This window comes from Coptis chinensis, chromosome 5, assembly GCF_015680905.1.
Source record: "Coptis chinensis isolate HL-2020 chromosome 5, ASM1568090v1, whole genome shotgun sequence".
In the NCBI taxonomy this organism is placed as follows: domain Eukaryota; kingdom Viridiplantae; phylum Streptophyta; class Magnoliopsida; order Ranunculales; family Ranunculaceae; genus Coptis; species Coptis chinensis.
The window spans coordinates 3,979,429-4,002,194 of NC_141460.1; the positions used below are offsets into that span (position 1 = coordinate 3,979,429).

Sequence of the window (22,766 nt, forward strand, 5' to 3'; positions counted from 1 at the left end):
GTGAAGCTTGAATTATTCACACTTGTAGCGGCTAATAGAAACAGCGTCATGCTCTCCATTCTCATTTTAAATGACTGTCGAGTGTCGACTAAACTTGATCAAGAAGACAAGAACACTTTCAGGCCAGATTGGGCCTAGTTATAGGCCTGTTAAAACATCTCATCACTACAGAAATAGAAGGCACAGATAAGCTCGATACACTGTTGATAAGCTGCTGCAGTCTGTCCGCTCATGTATACTTATAAGCGTGCACTAGGACATGCGAAGTTGGATATGTTATCCATCCAATTTCCTTTCAGTTTTGTATAAAACGTTCAGCCGTTCAGGTGTTTTCATGGGTAAGTCTCACTGAACTCACCAATCAATGAGGAAGTTGCCATGCACACGCTAAGAGCATTCTCAATGCAAGTTACTGTGCGGAGAAATTGAGAGTTTTCACTTTTAAATACCAAAAAATCCTTGTTAGCACTTGCTATTGAGATTTTCATTGTGAGCTTCAGACGAAATGTTTTATTCCGTCTCATGTGTGTTTTTTTTTTATATTTTTTCGGTTTATTTTTTGACGGAATATTTCATTCTGTCTCGCGTGTTTTCTTTCTCGCGTGTTTTCTTTTTATTTTTTCTTTCAGATGGGATGTTTCATTCCATCCAACCTTTTTTTTTATTTTTATATTCAGAATTTCAAACGGAATCAAACATTCCATCCGAAAAAAAATTGCTTGCATTGAGAATACTCTAAGTTGCATTTTTCCCGGAAACCAAATCTTACTTGGGTAGAAACAACCATTTGCACTTGCACTTTATCAGACAATTAACTAGTTCATTCATGGTTTTTAGTATACAACAACATTTCCAAAAAAATATTACACATACAGAGATCCCACTCTTGATTCTTTCTCTCTCCATATTACACGAATGTCTTCCATCCTCCCTGTCTCTCTCTGCAGCATCCTGCTTAATCCAGACATATAACCCAGAATGGGCTTGAAAACCACAAAACAAAGATAACTAGGAAAAAAAAAAGGTAAAAGAGCACCAGGGAAGCCTTCTCGAACCTCAGCAAAATATCAGCACTCGGCTCAGGATCTACTGTACATTATTATTCCCGCAACAAACCAAAATCTTGAAGGTCTTCCCAGTTAATCACCTCAAAAATATTTATGGTTTCACAGCCCTGGAAGTGGAATAAGTCCAATTCTCGAGCTTTGACTTTTGGCGAAGCGCTTAACGGCCTCATTCAGAATTTTTTTTTAAAAAAATTATCTACCCCGACTCCCAAAACAAAATAAAACAAAAAATATAGGAAAAATAAAGGGGAAAAAGGTCATGCCGCCCTAATATGTGTTGTTTTGCAATACTTTTTATCAGTCCTTTGGTTGTAAGGTTAGTACCCCTGAAAAATGTGGCTTGGTTACTCGAAGTCCTTGTTGGAACCAGAAGAATAGTCTGTTATGCCGGAAGCTTGCTGTCCATTTTCACAGGTTGATAGGCTTCCTTGCTCGTTCTCCTCACTGCCATTTCCGCGAGATTTGCCAGGTCTCGATCGAATGTTTAGTCCAATAGGAAAAGGCTCCTGTAGTGGGAAAATGTTAGCTTCACAACTAATTTTACTACATACCTGATTTTAGAATTAATAAACTTGATGAAACTGTCAATCATAATTCCGTACTCATTTAAACTCTTTAGATGCATGAAAAGTAAAATCTCATTGAATTTTTGATAGTAAATTTCCAATATCATAACTACCGTACCTGATCGCCTGCATTTGGGCCATCGGTATGAAAGAGAATCGGGCGGCATCTTTTATCCTCGTTCATCAAGCTCGAATTCTGGAAATGAGTAACTAGAGCAGCTTTCCCCTGAATACGGGCGTAGGCAAGTGATGCTACTTTTTCACTGTTAAACTTTTCCCATTTCTTGCCATAGAATGCCTGCAAAATAATGTTTCCCGTAACATCTTAGCTTTAATATTCTTGTTAGTAAGAATGAAAAAAAGACAGATTTACAGAATCCTATAACAGAAATTGAATAAAAGTACAACTGGAGCATACCTGGTAGAATGGAACGATCTGAGAAGGATTGATCATGTTGATAAATGCATAACCAACATTGCATTTATTCTGCAAAGAAATGGTGCAACCTAAATCAGCAGACAAACTTATGACAACTAAATGTGTTTTATGCGTGTGTGAGAGAGGGTGAGAGTTCAAGATTTTCCAAGAGAATGCTGCTTGCCTTGAAGTCAATTGGCAGATAAATGAAATCATAACTTCCTCGGTGTTGTTCATCAATTGCGGCGAGAAGCATCTTTGACGTGTACCTACAGTACGAGTAAAAACATTTTTAGGAAAAACCGTATGGTTAGAAAGATGAACTCAATATGACGGTATAGCAAGAAGTAAACTGCAAGCAGCATAGCCTTTGCTAATTGAGAGTGATAACAGGCTCCTACACATGGTCGACATGGATGACCCAAACTCGAAGATCCCTTATTAACAAGCAGCAACTCCCTTAAGTTATAGAAATTTGAAGAAGCATCCAACTGAATGGTCGCCAGTTGGGTAGTGAATATCAAATCACATGTTAATAATAACTATTTACTGTCCTAAACTAACCAGGTTAAGTGCAACGCAGAAGAAGAATCACAAAAACAGATTAATTGGTGAAAGAGGTTGGGTGCGGTGGACTTAGAGGAAGCAACTGAATTTAACCACATACTTGTTAGGAATATTTTTTATCATAAGAGTCGTTCGAGTGTCTTCCCCATGCAATATACGATCAATATCAAGATCATACTGCTTCTTGTTGTCGGCCAGGTTCGAACTGACTTCATTCCGACGATACATAACCCGCTCATTGGGAGCTTCAAATGAGTTTGGCATATGAATCATGGAATTTCTGTGAGGGAACATGTGGTGTCTCTGTTGAGGGGAGTGAAGTCCAACATTTGTAGAAGCAATGGGCAGGTCCATACAGTTTCCGCTACCATTAGGAAAAATGTGACTACCAAGGTCCAAATGATGTAGATTTGAATTTCCAGATAATCCCATACTCCCAAGAGATCCAGGGTGAAAACCAGATGCCTCATGGTATTCCCCTTCATAGACATGTCGTTTATCCCAGAGTGAAGGATTAACAGTCGGTGCCGATCCCACATGGTGATGCTGTATAGGTAAAACTGTTCTCGAAAGGCCACTCAGTGGAGGTGAAGGACCATGACCACCATTAACAAAACATGGCGAGTTTGACCACATCATTGTGTTTGGAGGATGAGGGTGATAAGTGTTGGAGTTGCTCCACATATATTGTTGTCCATGAAGAGGGCAGTTTCCATTACCAGAACCAAAAGCTGCAAAACAAAAGACGTGTCAACCACAGAATGTGTCAGGAAAAAAAAAATCAGTTAGGTAGAGCCTAATTTGCTTGTTCTTCAAGAAAGATCAAAACCAAACCCAACAAGTTACTGGTCAATAAAGAAACAACTATTGAGTATGCAAACTGAGCAGCTTGGATACCAAATCAGATGCAGCACATGCAGTTCAAACTTTACACAAGTCTAAATGTCTAAGAGTATCACTATATGGCTGATAGGTTTTCCATATTATCTGCCTCTGGTCTGAAAACTTTTTCATTTACTCGTAGAACTCATCATCTTCACCATAAGAAGTTTGTTTTTACAGGAATAAAGCATATAGTAGCATACCTAAATCTAATGCTGCATGGAATCCATTCTACTTACCTTCATCATTTCGTTCAACAGAATGCCCATGTATGCCTACTCTTTGGATGTGCCCATTAGGGACTGCTTCTCTTTGTGTGCTGCTTATATTTGCTGCCATGGTTCCAGGAGAAGTATATGGAAAGTTACTGGCTAAACCATCATGATACTCTGGAAGCGAATGAGCACGAAAATTCGGCATGTGCTGAAAATTAAAATCCATTCTGTTCAGTGTGAGACCGGGATCCCCAAGTCCAGATACATTGCCAACAGGAGAAACCCTTGATCTTTGAGGAACACTAGGAGGTAAACCATGGTAAAATCCATTTTCCATGAATTTACTACCGGGTACTCCAATTTCTACGGGAGAGTGTAAACCCTTGACAGACCCATTCTCTAGGCAACTAGATGTAATTACACCATGTGAAACTGGTCCTGAAAACACACCGAGTGAGACATTGTTTTTTGGGTAAAATAAACACTGATATGTATGTAGCAAAGTCTTAGTAAACAGGAATCATACCAAAGTATCCTGATGTTGTGATAATAGGAGGGCTTCCCTGTTGAAGAGATGGAGCCCGCTCCTCTTTCTCTAGCTTAGGAGATGATTGTCCGGCCGAACTGCATAAAAGCACACTTTCAGTGAAAAAGTTGTTGCTATCAGCCTACCACAGATACTAAAGACATGAACCAACAAAGTCAAAGAAAAGTTTTGTAAGTGACTTACAGAAACCCCTAACCCAATTGAAAACAAGAAAATATTAAGGAAAATCATTTCCTTCTATAGAGCGACAGACACTAAAATTGCAGAAACAGTATAATTATTTGATCTGGTTGGCCGGAAGGCTTATAGAGACGATCTTGTAGTTCGTTTAAAAAGATAGGAAATGAAAAAAAGGTATGGCCATTCAAATACAGAAACAGAAGACATAATGACTTGATTAGAGCTTACCACAGTGTCTCACTCCCAGGACGGCTAGGTTCCAGTTTAATCCGCTTCCCTGCAATATCACTCCTGTTCAAGGCACAGAGAGCAGCTTCTGTAGCTCTTACATCATAAAACTCTATGAATTTGTGATGGAGTTTGTATGGATTTTCACGGATCTGCAACGGAATAAAAATTAGCTATAAAATTAAATTTCATACAAACTTTTAGAATGAACATAGACAGAATGTTCATGTATCCTCACCTCCTTAATTTCTCCATAAACACTAAAAATTTTGTGGAGGTTGTCATTTGAAAAAGAAAAATCGAGATTGAACACCGCAAGGGTGCCCTGGTTAATATCCTTTTCTGATGGATTGTCCTGACCAACATACGTGCAAAATCAATTTAAATGCACAACACCAGGCAGTGAGGAACACATAGCGTAAGAGCAGAAGTAGAGTAAACAAGCAGATTTACTAGTGGTGTTAACACTAGCAATCATGTTGGGGTAAAATGAGATTACAAAAGATAATTTCTACTTTCTATGTCAGAAAGTGGAGCTTGTTACACTCCTAGCGAAGCCTCTATCAGCTTTCTTGTGAATATGCCATTCTTAATTAGCCGCCCGGGTTTTGGTTTTATTATATTAATTTAAGGTCCATAAGTGATATCAGGATATTTAGTATCATAACATCAGATTGTAATTAGACACAGAATGGAAACTATAATTTCCTATCTAGAAGTCGAATTTGATTAACTATGTCTTCCTGGAAAGTTCTACCAGGATTTAAAGTGACAAGCATAATAAATGTTCCAATTACCGCATAAAAATACTGTCACAGAATGTTATAAGACAATGTTATAAGAAATAATAAAAGATGACCATGACTAGTTATTTAAAAATGCAAATTTGATTTAGCAGAGTTCTCCAGCAAAAGAGTCAAAATCGGCAACAAAAGGGGCATGTGCAATGTTGCATATTCAGAATGTATATAAGTAGCATGACTAGGTTGATGAACAACTTAAAGAGCGAGAATGATATCTCCTACTACTTTCTCTTCATACCACTAACAGTGACACAAATGACACTATAAAGTGCAATATAAGTTATCAAAGCACAGGAAAAGTAACTGCACGAGTAGCATAAAACAAACATGCAGTAAAAGTGTACTAATATAAAAGCATACTTTTGGAATTGAGAAGTGTATATCAAGGTTCCTGCGCCTCAATGGCTTGTTTTGAAGTGCTCTTATTGCATCGCATGCTGCTCTTATATCGTAATAAGAAATCATTATAAAACCGCGATGCTTGCAAGCTGTATAGAGGGTGCGGATATCTCCATAGTGCTGAGTTCACAAAATCGAAGTGTCATTATTTTTACGATGAGTTGAAGCACTATAAACAATATATAATCAAGCAAACACCATCAACGTACTTCTACAAGCAAATACATACCTCAAAAAGGGCCCTTAGTTCAGAATCTTCAAGATTGCTATTAATATTTCTCACAAACAGAGTTCTGGAAGGATGTTTGCCATACGGGTGTAACCCAGCTATTGAGCTACTAGTCAGTCCCTCTAGGGAAAAATCTGAATTTCTTTGGCTCCGAGATGAAGTTAAACCATTCTCGCCTTCTAGTTCCATCCCTCCACCACTGCTAAAAAGATCAAAATCTTCTATATCATCTCTAATGTTGTGTTGTGCGATATATTCAAGGTTGTCATTCACTCCAGAAAGCAGGTCTTCATCATCAGGAAGGAGGTTCCCAATTGTTTGGGCCTCAATTTCTTCCAGGGTTTCAAAACGTTCATCTTCATCACTGTGGGGAGTGACAGCATTTCCAGACTGGAAATTGTTTGTGGATAATCTCACTGCACCATAAACATCATGGAACAGAAACAAATCAATATGCAGCAGAATTGAGTGGATGAAGACAAAAAGCACCTATAGAACTTCTCAAGCATTTTAATAGTTCAAGTAGGAGAGAAGAATTAACATTTATACGAGAAAGAGAACTCACACTTTTTACTAAATAATTCTGACATTGAGCTTGAGAAGAGAACGTTCTCGTATTGGTCTTCCATTTTGATTTTATTGTTCTCAGCAAAATAGGATGCAGGTTGCACAAATACTTCTGACCTTGTTCCAAAATTGAGGTCCACAGACCTCCATGAAGTCATGGACAGATTGGTGGAATTTTCTGCTCCAACCACATGCTGTTCTAGGCTACGATTTTGTTTCTGATTTCGCACGAGACAAGACTGAGGGAATTCCAGAAACTCCACTGCACGTGCTCCTAGAGGTATAATTTTCTCCAATGGAGAAGATGGAACAGATTTGCGTCCTAATGTCAGAAGATGGGATCAGTTCCTAATCCATAAAAAAATTAACATTGATGCACTTTTCCTGAATAAAGATACTAATGTTTATACTCCATTTTTACATTTTGCTTCAAAGTATTTGATATAAATAACTCAAGGAAATAATTTAGAGTAAAACAAAAGAGTAACCAAGATGGTCATAGTCTATATCCAACTCACCACTAGACAAAGAACTTATGACTAGAAGTAGAGAAACGTATTGAATAAATGGTTTAATAAGGACTAGAAATTTTCGACTAAGACATCAACATCAAACATGAATTTGCTTAGTTTAAAGACGAATAATTACCAATGATTCCCAAAGTAACAACATCCAAAATTATTGTTACTGTTATTATTATAAGTAGCATGTAACAAAATAGAAAAGACCTCAATTTCCTAAAAGAATACAAATTATCAGCGCCCCATAGTTGGAATGTATTTCGCAGCTCTTTCTAATTAGAATGTATTACATTAATACATAATCCAAGAAGAATTCTAGAGGAACCAGTTTTCAAAGTTAGTAAGATGATACAAATAAAGCAGCTAAAGAAATGCGGATTTTGGACAGTAACGACTAACGAGTGACTTTTGTAGAAGACTAATTTGTTAAATTTCTGGTGTGCTTTGCGCAAATGATAATTGGCAAGTTTTTCCTATACTTAAATGAAGAATGTAGATCCCTCACCTTGGTGATCAAGCATGGCATCAGGGCTCCAAAATCCAACTTGCCTCTGCCACATACAAAAATGAAGAAACAATTAATAATAATAAAAATAAACTGGGCAATTCAGATGTAAAAAAAATGGAAAAGTATATATACCTCAGCAGTAGTAGGACAACGGATTTGGTCAAACAAGTAGGAGGACGGAGACGCACTCCTTTGATCCATCAGCTCAGATAACATTATTCTGCAGCTCAGGAAGCATAAATAAAACTCTGCCCAGATCAATAAGAAATACACATAACAATCTCCAGATCGATCAATTTCGATCTTCTTATGGTTTAAAGACAGAAGAATATATAATATGTTTGCGTGTAAGTTTTATATTATGTCTTTCCTCTCATTCCAAGTTATCTAGGATCAAACAATCTCTTCCTTCCTCCATTATTATTATTATTATTTTTTTATTTATTAATCAATCAAACAGCGAGACATAAAGAGATCTCTGTTTTTTTTTTAGCTCGCTTGCACCATCGCCGAAACTCCACGGTCTAGTAGAGTTTACGGCGACGAACGAGCTTAAACTTCTTGATCTCCTGTTTTTTTTTTGTTGTTGTTCTGTGAAAGAGATGGATTGTGAGAAGAATATTAAAAAAGGAGAGAGAGAGAGAGAGAGATGGAAATGTGTGTGAGTTTGTTTGTTATTTAGAGGAGCTAAGAAAAGAATGATGGACGTACACAAAGATAAAAGAAATGATCCACAGAAAAAGAAAAGAAAAGAAAGAGAATCAATGAAAAAAGGGCGGGGTTAGTTTTTGAGTGAAATAATAAAGGGTTAAAATAAATGATCCAATTATTAATTAATCAACATTAGGCACCCATTACGGAGACAGATTAGGCGACGACGTTATTTCAACGTTATTTCACTCTTTATTCTTATTATTATTTTTTTTTAACAGCGTTTATTTCGATGCGGAGGGAGAATATTTTTGTCTCGCTTCCAGCATTGCGACCAGTTTTTACTCTCGATTTCTGCAGTTTTTATCGCACGTGTCAAATACTCAAATACAATGTGAGATAACATAGTCATTTGTCATGGTGTTAGTAATCAATGAGTAAAAATAAAAAATAAAAAATAGGTTCATGACTTTGGAGATGGCCAAAACTGTAATGGAGTGGGTAACGTCCAAAATTACGTGCAACACTGGCTCCAAATTAAAACAGGAGGACCACAAGCATCGTGTTCAATTACTCTGGAATCCATCACTGCGTACTTTGCGTAGTGGTTGATTTGGTACGCAAACACCAGAATGTCTAAGTACTGTTAAAGCAGGTAACCCACTTCAAAAGTTCAAAAGACCTGTTCCGATGGTACATTGCTGGGTCACATGATTTGAGAGCAGAATATCCAAAATGGCTTTCTTATTACGGTGAGCAATGAATGGTACGAAACACCATTTGGATGCTGCAGTTGACAGACCAAATTTAAGATTCAATAATAAAAGACTACGGGTAATAAACACTCAATTCAAGATTTGCACTGGTTCCCACCACAACTTTCCGTGAAAAAAAAAATGTAAAAAATTGCTTTCTCTGTTCTCCTTTCTTTTAACTTTATTATTGAACATTATTTTTGGCCTCTGAAGGTTATGCCCCAAGGACTACACTATCAAGTATCAACCTCTAGTCTCATATAATTTAAAGTAGAAATAAAATAGTTATGCTTAGATGCCCAGAGGCCACAGCATCAGCAACAAGAGATGGTTCGACGCAACATAGGATACTCACTATATAATTATATATTAGTAATATGTAACACACAAAAATTATTAGGCTATAGTTTATGCTACAGTTCTAAAGCGCGTGAATCGATTATTTCTTGTATATTCAATTACAAAATTTCACGCCACTCAAGCATATTCCATTCGAAGAATCTTTCTTCTCTATGGATAACCTGTCATTTCACATTCTCGATTGTTTATGACCCTGCATTCGTGCCACATGTTCTCTTAAACTGGGAGTTGGGACTTGGGAGTTGGGGTTTGGAGTTGGGCTTCATGGAATACTCTCATTTGGAAAATACAGAATATTTGTGAGAATTTTAAATGCATATATATACATTATCCGCACGAATTCTCTTTTGAGCTCCTTGAGGATGAAAAGGTCTGTCATAGTTGTAAAGGGGTGATTTAGTTTTCCCTTACAAACAGTCGATGGGAGACTGAAATAGGTTTTTGGATAGACCGGGTTCGTCTTGAGAGCGAACTGCCTACATATCTTACTCTAGGTTTTTTTTTGGGGAGAGTAGAATCAGGTCTGGCGTAGTTCATAAGAGAGGTATTTATAGATATTGAAAGTGTATTCTTGCCCACCACGTCTAAAGGGTATCCCAAACGAGGGGTGGATATCGTGGTAACACGTGAGAACCGCCTTCATAGTTTTGTCAGAATGATATGGAGTGTCGGGCCAGATAAGTAGCTTATGCCGTGACCCGATGGTGACGGTAGAGATATGTGTAAGTACATATTTAGTCATGATTGCTTCGGAAGGGTATCCGAAGTCACTTTCCTAACGTGGTTCATGCGGATATCGCGACCTGCCTCAGATCGTTCTATTAGTTCATGGATGCGACCTGGATTTACAGGTCGATGTGCCATTTCCACCATGTTATGCGCGTGTTGGAAAGAGAATATCACTCCCCTACAATAGTGTCATGTAAATACATAAACTTCTGGAAAAAACTTCTTTCCGAATTTGAATCAAGAACAAAAATTGTAAATATGGTCCCAAAATGATGGTAGCCTTTTACATGTTGGTGTGTTTTTTGTTATAAAAGTACAAATTACAAACCTGTCTAGAAAGGAGATTAATCTAAAATTCTAAACCCACGTTTGAGAAGCCTGAATGAGTTGAGAGCAAAGACTCAGAATACTATTCCCTTTCCTTCGAAATCCAACTCTGAGCTTTTGGATTTCAAATGTGGGAAAGTCATAAACGAGTTCCCTCCTCGTATTAGCATTTTTCCTCAGTTGGCATCCTGTTACTGATAGCTGATAGGCCCCAATCGTCATAGAATTAGTTGGCCCATTCCCAATGTGGATTAATGAAATGGAAACACGAGGCAACAAAATCAGCTGGATAGGTCACTTTTAAGCATTATGATATTTTGGTACTTTCTTTATTATCATCAATTCAGCATAGAATATTGTCAGCTGGTGGATTTTTTCATTATTCATTACTGGAAAGCTTATCATCAAACAGGTTATAAATTGCTAACCGTGACGTGAAAATATCTTTTACAAAAAGTGATAACCCACATTTAATCCTCCAATCAGATCCCACCCAATCATTTAATCCGATTTCCTATCACCCAGGCCCATCTCATGTAAATTATCGAAAAAAAAAGGTCCATCTCATGTGTGAACCCTCATATCTCTGACGGCACATGGGACATATGTATAGATTATCGTTGCGCCATAGAAATGAATTTCGTCAGACAAATCATATATCTTGATGGAAGTAATTGATCTTCAGCTTATTAAGATGTATTTTTTGATAATTATGCCATATTGAAAAGTATAAATATGTATTCTGTACATCGTGTCAGACACAAATTTCGTCTGAAAGCTCTATAGTTTGGTAAAAATTTGTCGATGTTTTATCTTATAAAATATATGAAGCGACAAAATTTTTGACTAATCCGAAACTTTTCATCAAGTCGCAGGACCTGGTGAATTTGTCATTAGGCTACAATTTGTAGACCACTGTTTTATATCATGGGTCGATATTACTGTTATTTCCACTATTTAAATAAATTCTGGAACCATATAATGTTACCGCCTTTGCTGGAAACTTAGATACACTACATTGGGGTTTAGTTTTTGCGATCCCTATGGAGTATTGCAGAGGGCAATGACAGCTACATTTGCGAAATACAGCTCCAAAAGCATATATCAAATTATCAATTTGATCAAAGTCAATGAAAATCAGATAATTCAGGCCGTAGGATCTATAGACCAGTTTGTGGAACATCGATCTTTTGCTTATGTAATAAGTATCGTCTTAAACTCTTAATATTAAATGTTAAGACAGAGAATCGACAACAATACATTAATCATCACATGCATGTTGCTTTTCCTACACGTGAATATTTAGATGAAAAACCTATCTACTAAAAAAGAAAGCATTATTACGCATCTATTTGTTCACATGGACGTTTCATTACAAATTACGATTTTGAATATCCGCCTTATTTATATTAGTTTTGTTGGTTCGACAACGTAGAAGCTTTTTAGTGTAATCGAAAAACGTTTCCAGGTCTAGATGACTAAGTGCTATTTAATTTTCATGATCCCATGTAGTTGTGTAATGTCCTTAACCCTGGCATGCAACTACTCGAGAAATTCAAGTAATCACAAATATGTGGTGCACAACTGCACATGCTACATACTACCTGATCAACGACACAAATATTTCTGTCTTTATTAGAACAGTAGATGTGTTTTTTGTAGGGCTGAAAAATGAGCCAGCTGCTCGCTCCAAGTTTGCTTTTAGCTCGCTTAAAATAACACTGAGCGTGAACGTACAGATTTTAGGTGTCGCCTAATAAACTAGCTCGTCGAAACTCGTTTGTCATACTAAATGAGCGGAGCCTAAATAGGTTATAGAACATGACCATGAAAATGAGTGGAGACAGCGTAGTGAAATTTCCTTAAACTTACAAATACTGATCGCTAAGAATCCTAAGATATCGTTGGACGTCACGAAATTTTGCTAGCATTTTGTCCTGGCAACAACTTAACAAGTATGCTATGTGGCCTGGAGCCGTGCCGCCGTGGACAGATTACAATTATGAGACTAAGAGCATCTTTAGGAGAGCTACCAAAAAATCACCAAAATTTTAAACCAAACCAAACACCAAACCAAAAAAACACCAAGCAACTTTAGGAGTAACATCAAAATTTCACCAAACAATTACGCGGTTTTGGCAAAACCGCCTCATATAGCCTCCACACGGTTTTGCCAAAACCGCGTCACTAAAGCCTAACTGATAGGCCTAAGCCTACGCGGTTTTCAGAAAACCGCGCCATGTATCGCACATAAACTTTTTTTTTTTTCTTTTCCAATCTCTGGTGCGGTTTTCACAAAACCGCACTATATAAGCCCATTTAGAAGCCCAAGCCCACGCAGTGTTGGGAAAACCGCGAAGCCCACGCAGTGTTGGGAAAACTGCGTGAGTAATTTGATACAACATCAAACCTGGAACTAAATATTGGCCGATTTGGTGTTTGGTTTGGTGTTTTTTTAGTGTTTTCATCAATATGTAGCTTTTCTGAAATTGTAAAAACACCAAATTGTTAGAAATTTAGTGTTTGGTGTTAGATTGATATCACTCCTAAAAATGGGCTCTAAATGTACAAAACTGTTAAAAGTTAAAGCAGATAATAAAGCCCCATTTGGCATGCATGTGCTCCAGAAACGTGAACATCATCCAACTGGGACCTCATGATGTGAACAAGACAAGAGTTACTACAACTAATTGGCTATCCAAATCAGTGAACCAGCTTATGCTCATCATTTTATATTGAATCGCACCAACACTAAAGCAGAAAAAAAGAAGCACAAAAAGAAGGAAGGTTGGCACAGATCGGGAACTGCTCCATACCTAATAATTATTAATGAAGTCCAAAAACAAGAGAGTTTGAATTTGGAAACGATCGTCTTCAAGACTCATCCAACAGAACCAACAACATGATCCCTGTCTTATCCTATCTGTTTCCCATAGAAAGTATGTGATCTAAATATCTAATAATAATGAAATAAAGTACACACACTTCTCAGAATCAACTTTTCTAATTTGGAAAATTTAGCAGAAAAAAAAAAAAAAAAAAGCATCAAGTGATCAACCTCTTTGTATTGTTTGATGTTGATAAACAATATCAATGATGAGTTGATGACCACTGTGATGTGTGACCGTAATGTGTCTATACCTACAACTCCATCAAAACTTCTCAGCCTACAAGGATGCTAATCTGATCACCACTGTATTTCCCTTGCATACTGTACTGTCAAAAAAATTTCCCTTGCATTGCCAAAACACAAGGAAAATATATTTTCAGTAAGGCTGTATCCAATGTTTTAAAAAATGCTAGGCGGTAGTCGGGCAGTGAGAGAGCACCTAACGCCGAGGTTTTCTAGCTAGCTAGCGCGCTTAGATGGGCTAGGCGCTAGGCGGTTTTTTTCTCCTAATATATCTTATAATATATATATAGTAATACACACCTATATACTACAATAAATGAATAAAGTTATTTACCATAACTTAAAAAATAAACAAAAACAAATATACTTATTACAAAAAAATGTAATAGTTGAAGAAGATAGACTTAATATAAAAACATATTCTTTTTTATAATATAGCATATAATTTACACTAGCTTGTAGGCCCGTGTATATACATCAGCTCTTTTGAAAATATTTAGATTTTTTTTAGAAAATTGGGACTACCGTTTTAGTCGCTAACCCATTTTAATTTTCTAACAAATTATTTTAAATAAAATTTTAATTAAGTTTTAAAAACCTGTTTTTTCAATTGGAAGAGAGATCATGTTTTAATAGGAGAATAATTCCTATTTTAATTAGATATGTTATATTTTTCCTTTTTAATAGGGGAGTAATTCTCATTTTAATAGGAGAGTGATTCCCACTTTAATTAGAAGTGTTAGAATTTGTTTTAATATGAAAGAAGTTCCCGTTATAATAGGAGAGGAATTCCCGTTTTAAAAAAAGATTTCCGTTTTTCAAATAGGAGAGAAATTCCCGTTTTAATAGGAGATGACGTGGAATTTTAATAGAGCTCGAAAAATACCCTTTGTGGGAGCTTTAATATTAAGACTAGCTTGTAGGCCCGTGCATACGCACCAGCTATTTTGAAAACATTTAGATTTTTTTTAGAAAATTGGGGCTACCATTTTAGTTGCTAATCCGTTTTAATTTTCTAACAAATTGTTTTAAATAAAGTTTTAATTAAGTTTTAAAGATTCGTTTTTTCAATTGGGAGAGAGATCATGTCTTAATAGGAGAATTCTCTTTTCAATAAGAGAGGAATTCCCATTTTAATAGGAGAATGATTTCCGCTTTAATTAGAAGTGTTAGAATTTGTTTTAATAGAAAAAAAATTTGTTTTAATTAGAAGAGCTCGAAAAATACCCTTTGTGGGAGCTTTAATATTAAGACTAGCTTGTAGGCCTGTGCATACGCACCGTCTCTTTTGAAAATATTTAGATTTTTTTAGAAAATTGGGACTACTGATAAGCACCTAAAACTGTAATATGAAACCCGATTGAGACATATAAATTTGGTTAATTATGTGTTTAATAATCATGAAATGAGTATATTTTCGTACTTTTGCAAGTATTCGTAGTAAACATGAAAATATTGGTTAAACTTGCGTTAAAGCACGGGGAACGATGTATATATGAATTTTTCCAAATCAGCCATGTGAAGCCCAACAAATCCGCACAGAAGCATCAAACTTCCGAAGCTCCTACCTCTTGAACCAGGGACTCGAATCGACAAGTGAGTCGCTTTCGAACAATCGAGGCAATGAACTCTACGCATAGGCGGGAAGTTATAAAATTGCTAAAAGACTGGACCGCCACTGGACTACACGTGGACCTACTATACGGGCCCGTAAGATTTGATGAGTCATCATACAAGTCAAAACAAAAGTGCAAATAATTGGTGCAAAAGTGACACCTTGCATGTAGTTAATAAATAAGTTAGATGGGATTAGGTGTTAATAGTGAAAAAAGATAGGTGTCACTTTGTTGTGGATTGTGTGGTTAAGAAGGAAGTAAATGTGGTTTGGTGTTTCACGTGGGAGGAATGAGATTTCTCTCAAATGGAGAAGAAAACAAAACAAGGGGGGAGACACTCCATTTACTCCCTTGACTTCTTTTCCTTTATCATGCATTATTTTAGTTCCTTAGTCTTAGTTTTTATTTAGTTTTTAGTTTTTAGAGAAAGCTTGTAATAGTTTTAATGGAAGAAACTTTGTGTTCTTCTAGTTCAAAATAAATCTAAATGCAAGTGAGTTCATAAATATAGTTTCTTCTTCTTTTTGTTCTCTCTCTCTCTTATTTGATATTTATATTATGCACTTTTCTTCTTTTATCCCAAGGATCATGAGCTAAACCTTCCCTTTGTGAGGGGTTAATGATGCTCATGTGAGGGATAACTTTTTTTATTTGATTTTAGTAAGTTTGTTTAGGAAGAACAACTAGACCCACATCCTATCCCAAAATGGTAGTTGGTGTAGAGTCTAGTTAGGAATCAAAGTGATGAGCTTAGAGATAAGTCATTGCTATGGTTCTACATGCTAGTATGTATGATCTTAGAGCTAGATAAGTCATAGTGTTAGGGATCAAGTTAATCTTTATTAGGACTTGTCTATGAGTTCTAGGAAGATTAAGATACAAGAACTTAAAATCACACAATAGAGGTTATCTTCACATGAGGAAAATTAACTCTCCACTTTTGTCTTAGTCAATTTTTACCTTGTCTTAGTTGCATATTTACGTAACTTAAGGTTTTCATTTTTTGTGCATTAAAAGAAACCAAGTAGTAGTATTAATACAATCATAGCTAAACGTACTCACTAGTTTTCTAAAAGAGTAAAATCAAGTTGTAAGTGGTCCTAGAATTTAGGTTGGTTCGAATCCCTACTCAAAACTATAATGCATTACCTAAGATCGTGAGTAAGGACTTATCTTTGAATTCGCACTTTGTCCAATAAGAGATTCAAATCTCTAAGATACGCAAAAGGTGAACATCAAAATGGCGTCGCTGCCATTCTAAAGACCAAGTGTCACACCCCGAATTTCGACAGAATTCGAAAAAACATTATTTGTCCCCGACTCTTCGATCTCCGAGGTGTGACGCACTCTCCACTTCCAAAAACCCATAAACAGTTTAAAATATGCGGATAATTAAAAACCAATAAAAATTTCAATTTTACATAAGTCCTCTTCATTACAAAAATTCCCAATTAAGATTAGGTTACAAATCTCTTTTCAATAACTCTTTAATTAAAATATACAAATGAGAATACAAAAACATTGTCTAGACTGAAAATCTATATCACATTAAGGAAAAACAAAACTTATCCTGAGATGCAATGCTAACGCAAACCACAAGCAGCAACCAATCTTCTTCATCACTAAACCTGTCAAAACTTATCAACTATGTTCATTGAATGAACACACCCGATAAGCAAACATGCAAATCGGGTCGACATTATAAAAATCTTTGGTGTGAGTAGCCCTAAAATACAACATATAATTATACATATACATACACAATCCATACGGGCAGTTAGTTCCTCCATCGAGGCTTTTAACTTTTAACGACTAATACAACATCCTTAAGTACAATAATCTAGGCGGTGTAGTTCCTCCAATCGAGGCCTTTTTAACTTCCCACTAACCCCACCACAAACTATACGCATCATAAATAAGGCATGTAGTTCCTCCATCGAGGCACCTTAGGTTCTAACTAAACAAATAACCAACCAAGCATATTGCCATCATCTATCTAAAGATACATCATTACCCAACACATTACCATAATTAGATTATTTCAGACTTTCTTTGCGTGTCCTTAAAATCACGTCGTATCTATGTCTTACCTAGTTTCCCGGCTACCACAATCGCTACCCAACGAACATGTACATCCACATGCCTCCCTTTACATAATAATGAGCCACTCCGTGCGTAACCACCTCCCCGAAATGGATGCCGCGACACCGTAAATCCTCACACACGGAAGCCAAATCTATGTAAGACCGCCACTATTCGGCATAAAATATTGCGATCATCGCTCTATTTTGCGAACGGAATATATCAAGCCACTATTCGCTCGATTGCCCAACACACGGGTCAATCACATCTTATATATACACCCAACACATGGGTCAATCATATCACATAAGCCCACACAAGGCAAATCTCATGAGTTGTGGTAGTCGGGTTCTAGGATTTTCGCTCGTAATTTATTCAGTGTCATAATCGTTTATGACTCATAAGCATTTCTACTATACCACGCGGTCAATTACCTTATTGCACTAAGCCACAATACATAGAAATATCTCGGTTACCTCATAAACCATTTTCATTCTTTCACGTGCCATATATTATTGCACTACACCACACAGGTGGGCAAATATTCACCAATACTATATTAGCATCTCACATATAAAATAATGGAGTGTATATACATTTTTCCATGATATTGCAGAATATAACTATCTCAACATATTATATTATGTCACAATGCTTCAACGTATCGCATACATTTTATTATAACGTATTAGAATATAATATCTCCTAACATCTCAATATCGTCACGCGTGTCAAAAATACATAACATCAAGGTCAAATCTTTCTTAGATATTGACAACCACATATATACTAGCTTCCACAAAGATTTTATTATTATATGTGTCCATATAATATACACATAAAACGTGATCACAAATAAACAAATCCATCCCACAATCAAAGCCCAATATATATATATATGCTTTTACACACTACTCACGTCAAATCTAAATTAGATAATAACCAACCAAGTTATATAATATCCGACAACGTTTTATTATTATATTTGTCCATATAGTCCAATATGTGAAAAACTAGAAAAGTCAACATTCACAGTCAACGGTCGACGGTCAAAGCCAAAGTCAACACATCATGGTCAAAGTCAAAGTCAACACATCATGGTCAAAGTCAACACATCATGGTCAAAATCAAAGTCAACCCATCATGGTCAAAGTCAACACCTCATGGTCAAAGCCAAAGTCAACCCATCATGGTCAAAGTCAAAGTCAACCCATCAGGGTCAAAGTCAACACATCATGGTCAAAGTCAACACATCATGGTCAAAATCAAAGTCAACCCATCATGGTCAAAATCAAAGTCAACACATCATGGTCAAAGTCAACACCTCATGGTCAAAGCCAAAGTCAACCCATCATGGTCAAAGTCAACACATCATGGTCAAAATCAAAGTCAACCATCATGGTCAAAGTCAACACATCATGGTCAAAATCAAAGTCAACCCATCATGGTCAAAGTCAACACATCATGGTCAACGTCAAAATCAACACGTCATGGTCGAAGTCAAACCGCCATTGTCAAAGTCAAACCGTCGCTTTCGGTGTTCGACAGTTTCAGTGGTCATAACCATGGTTCATGGCTATAGTAAAGTGTGCATGGCTCGTGGGCTCATGACCAAAGGTAATGGTTCGGACCAACAAGTGAGCCCAAATCTTAGAACCCTAAGTCTAAACAAATGAAAGACCCATGTAGATCTATTTTAAGTCCAATGGATCGTCCATGCAATATTAGAAACGCCCAAAAAAAGGTTAAGTGGTTCGGGTCCAAAATACAAATGAAACGGCCCATAGACTAATATTAGAACTGGTCCCAAACCAAAACATATAGAAAAATGGCCCAACCACTTAAATTAGATTTCGGCCCACATAAAACTAAAACTGAAATTTCGGCCAACCACCCTTGAAATTTCGGCCAAACAACTAAAAATCAATCGGGCCCAACCAAAACAAATAGAAATTGGCCCAAAGAACAAAACTAGGTTATGGCCCAAATAGCAAGTGGATTCGGCCCAAGGCCCAACCACTGATCTTCTGCATGCATCTTCTTCCTCCAAAGAAATCCACCACCAACACCACCGCTACAAATTCGCCCCTTCATCTTCTTCCTCAAGCTCTCGCTCGACTCCCATAACAACCCAAACCACTTTTACAAAAGCCAAAATCCTAAAATCATTTAAATCCAACTCTTCATCAATCTAGATCTAACCCAAAATCGTGACCGCCATTACTGCTTGTTACAAGCTTTTCCCAAGCTTTAACAGCACCCCATAACACCCATCGAAACCCTCAATCACCCAGTCAAAAACAAAAACCCAACATACAACATCTAGATCCAAAATCATAGACTGGCGATTTTATTTGAGCCGCCATTAACAGAAAAACAACGCTTTCAACAGCCCCCACCAATCCCCTATCAACCAATCACATACCACAACCCAAACAACAAAAATTTATTTAAACATTGGGCGATTTCTGGTCGCCGCCATGGATGAACGCCCAAGCTTCAACAGTAAAACGAGTTCAATAAAAAACAGCACATGCGACGCCATTGATGCCGAATTCCAGCCTCAACAGCCCCGACAACACAAGCTTAAATCGATATCCCCACCAAAACAAAGCAACATAAGATAAACGCAGTAAGATTCATGGGCTGGCGCCTCCATGAACAGAGCTCCGAAGCTTGAACCGTTCCAACAGTTTTAATCAACAGTTCAACAGTTTAACAGTTTAACCAAAATATAAAACAGAAACCTATACATCGATATACGAAAACTATAACTTTCGGTGAAATAGCAAAATAGCTACTCACCTGACGAAACAGCTCGACGAATCCCTCGTCGTCCGAACCGTCGCGCTCCACCCTCCAGAAATCCAGCTTTCATCTCTGCCTCCATTTTTCATTATTTTATTATTCTCTGAACCCTATTTTTTTAGAAAAATGTGTTTATATACTTGGGTCCGAAACCCAAGCCCAACGCAGACTCGGGCCCAAAACCAGGCCCACGTATCCCGAGTCCAATTCGACGAATTTTGAAAATAAATAATTAAATTAATTAATAAATGATAAAATACGTATTTAAAAATACGGGCGTTACACCAAGGACTTGTTCTACAAACTGGAAATTGCTCCAAGGGGAACTCCCCACTCTCATCCTTCCTTCATTTTTCTGTTTTCTACGTTTTTTTTGTTTTGTTTCAAAAATTTTTGCCGTGCAAAAGACCTGACCACTATCGGATTTTTTGTTGTACTTCCAAGAACAAAAAGTTAGGACAGGGAAAGTAAACTACACCATAATATAAGGTTGTTGTGCAAATTTGAGCTCTCTGTGGAAGAATCTTGTGCGTCGCTGATCTTTGGACTCAAGGTCCGGCCGGTGGAACTTCAGCGTCGGCGGTGGAACTTCAGCGTCCGCAGGTGTCTATTCTCTGTTGGTGCTCCTGTTCCATCTCCAGCATTCACTGATAAATCTAGTTCCATTTCCAGGCCTAACTCTCTGGAATTGTAACAGATACTTCAAATATCTTTTGGGATTAACGACGTCGACGGGTTGAAACGTCTGTTTTAATTCTTTGGCGGACTTGCGGGACGCTACAGGCTCCAAATTTTATACTCACTACAACAAAAAAGGCTTTATATCACTGTTAAAAACAGTGACAAAAGACGTCACTGTTTTTTTTTCTTCCAAAACCGTGACGGAGTGGGAGTCATTTTTTTTCCCCAAAACCGTGACAAATATTTGTTCCAGACTAGCCTGTATCCACCAAATAAAACAGTAACAAATACTAAAAAACAGTCACAAAAAAACATATCTTTTGTGACAGTTCTAACAAAACAGTAATGTAATCAGGTTGTAACCGTCACAAAAAGGACAACTATTCATGACGGTTTGGTTAAAACCGTGATAAATATATATTTTGTTTCAAAAAAAAATATCGAATACACGTGAAAACAGACCTCACATGGAATTGGACCTGTAATAAACCACACTCTGAATATTATCCATTAAATTTCAAGTAGCATTCATAAAGTGCTAATTCCATTGAATTATCGGCCAATTCCCTTGGATAACCAATATATATTTATATATTCAAAAACAATTGAAGTAAATAACACATTCCCGATGTAATACATATAAATTAAATCAGCCAAATCCAATTGAAAAAAAAAACCTAATCTCGCCCAAGTCGATCACCCACGTGTATGTCTTAAGCCTTGTGGTTGTTCTGCATCTAGTTTTTATCTTGAGAATAGTTCATAATACATTCTTGGATGAACTGAATAAAGTCTATTCGAACGTCACTCCAATATCTCCTTGTAGGTGTAAGCCGTTTTACGGCCAAGATTCTTTATCTGAAATATAATAAACTAATCGTATAAAATAATTGGAAAAGTTACATGGTGCTTCCTTACAAAAGATATATTGACATAATAGAATCTCTAAGTATCCAATGTATAACAAGTAAACATAACACTAAAATATGGAAAACACTTGATCCCAATTCCAAGTTTAGGTTTATATATAGTGGCCTGACACTATACTAATGAAATGGAGCAACTAACAAGATGTCTTTTGCAAAATCAAAAGCCATAAGTAAGTACCTTGAACAATTGTATAAGAGCCCAAAGCAATCATAAGCTCTTGAAGAGATAGTAAAACCAATCTAGAGACATCAAACAAGAGTTCAACACCTTGCCGTATGAAAAATGAAGAGAATCGAATAGGAGTTGGATTTGTCGAACAACCGGATGGTGTTCCCCTGAAATAAGAAACGAGTGATACAAATTAAAAATAACTCTATAAGGATATAGAATGTCCAATGCATGACTAAATTCTTATACATTACACACTTTATACCTCCAGATGCACCAACCACCACCAGGGGCTGCTACCACTAACTATTACTGCTACCATTTATTTATTTTTGGAAAAGTTTTGTCTGTGTGTGTGTTGGGGGGGGGGGGGGGGTTGGGGTTGTAGAAGGTCATAGTAATAGAAGAAATCAAGTGTGCAAGGAACAAAAAGGAATAAATGGATAAAGACTTCTAAACATTAAGGATTTAAGAAGCAAGTTTTACTTCATGAATTCAATATTTATCCCACATATTTTAACAAAATGTGTTTCTTTGAATAGATGTGGTAGCAGAAAATTTTAAAACAACAGTGTGGGTATTACACTTTTGACTCTACACACATGAGATAGGATCTGAAGATGATGCTATGTAATGCGGCATTAAGTAGCAAATGAAAGCATTCGGCAGTGTCAAGGACCTCTTTAACTAATGTGGCTACATCTAGATGTTCCAATTTCCTAAAGTTATTTACATTAAAAAAGAACTAGAAAAACTTACCCAAGTTCTTCTTGGGACCAGGAAGCTTCGTACACTCCACTTGTTGTCCGAAATGTTGTTTTTACCATGT

At 36.7% G+C, this 22,766-nt stretch overlaps 1 protein-coding gene and 1 long non-coding RNA gene across 2 annotated transcripts; both read right to left on the reverse strand.

The window, feature by feature from the left end:
- Window positions 1-799: 799 nt before the first annotated feature.
- LOC147496334 (protein MEI2-like 4) lies at window positions 800-8,424 on the reverse strand. Its single transcript, XM_086559329.1, has 14 exons — window positions 7,830-8,424; window positions 7,695-7,740; window positions 6,667-6,990; window positions 6,102-6,517; window positions 5,834-5,992; window positions 4,909-5,025; window positions 4,671-4,822; window positions 4,242-4,339; window positions 3,740-4,153; window positions 2,719-3,349; window positions 2,236-2,320; window positions 2,052-2,120; window positions 1,752-1,931; window positions 800-1,573 (listed from the first exon to the last, which is right to left on the reverse strand). Exons 1-14 carry the CDS (start codon window positions 7,911-7,913, stop codon window positions 1,412-1,414), a joined length of 2,937 nt encoding a protein of 978 aa, XP_086415455.1. The 5' UTR covers window positions 7,914-8,424; the 3' UTR covers window positions 800-1,411.
- An 8,259-nt stretch (window positions 8,425-16,683) lies between these two features.
- On the reverse strand, window positions 16,684-20,255 carry LOC147496335 (uncharacterized). Its single transcript, XR_015196564.1, has 2 exons — window positions 20,156-20,255; window positions 16,684-16,913 (listed from the first exon to the last, which is right to left on the reverse strand). It is a non-coding gene; the product is annotated as an uncharacterized LOC147496335 (long non-coding RNA).
- Between the last annotated feature and the right edge of the window lie 2,511 nt (window positions 20,256-22,766).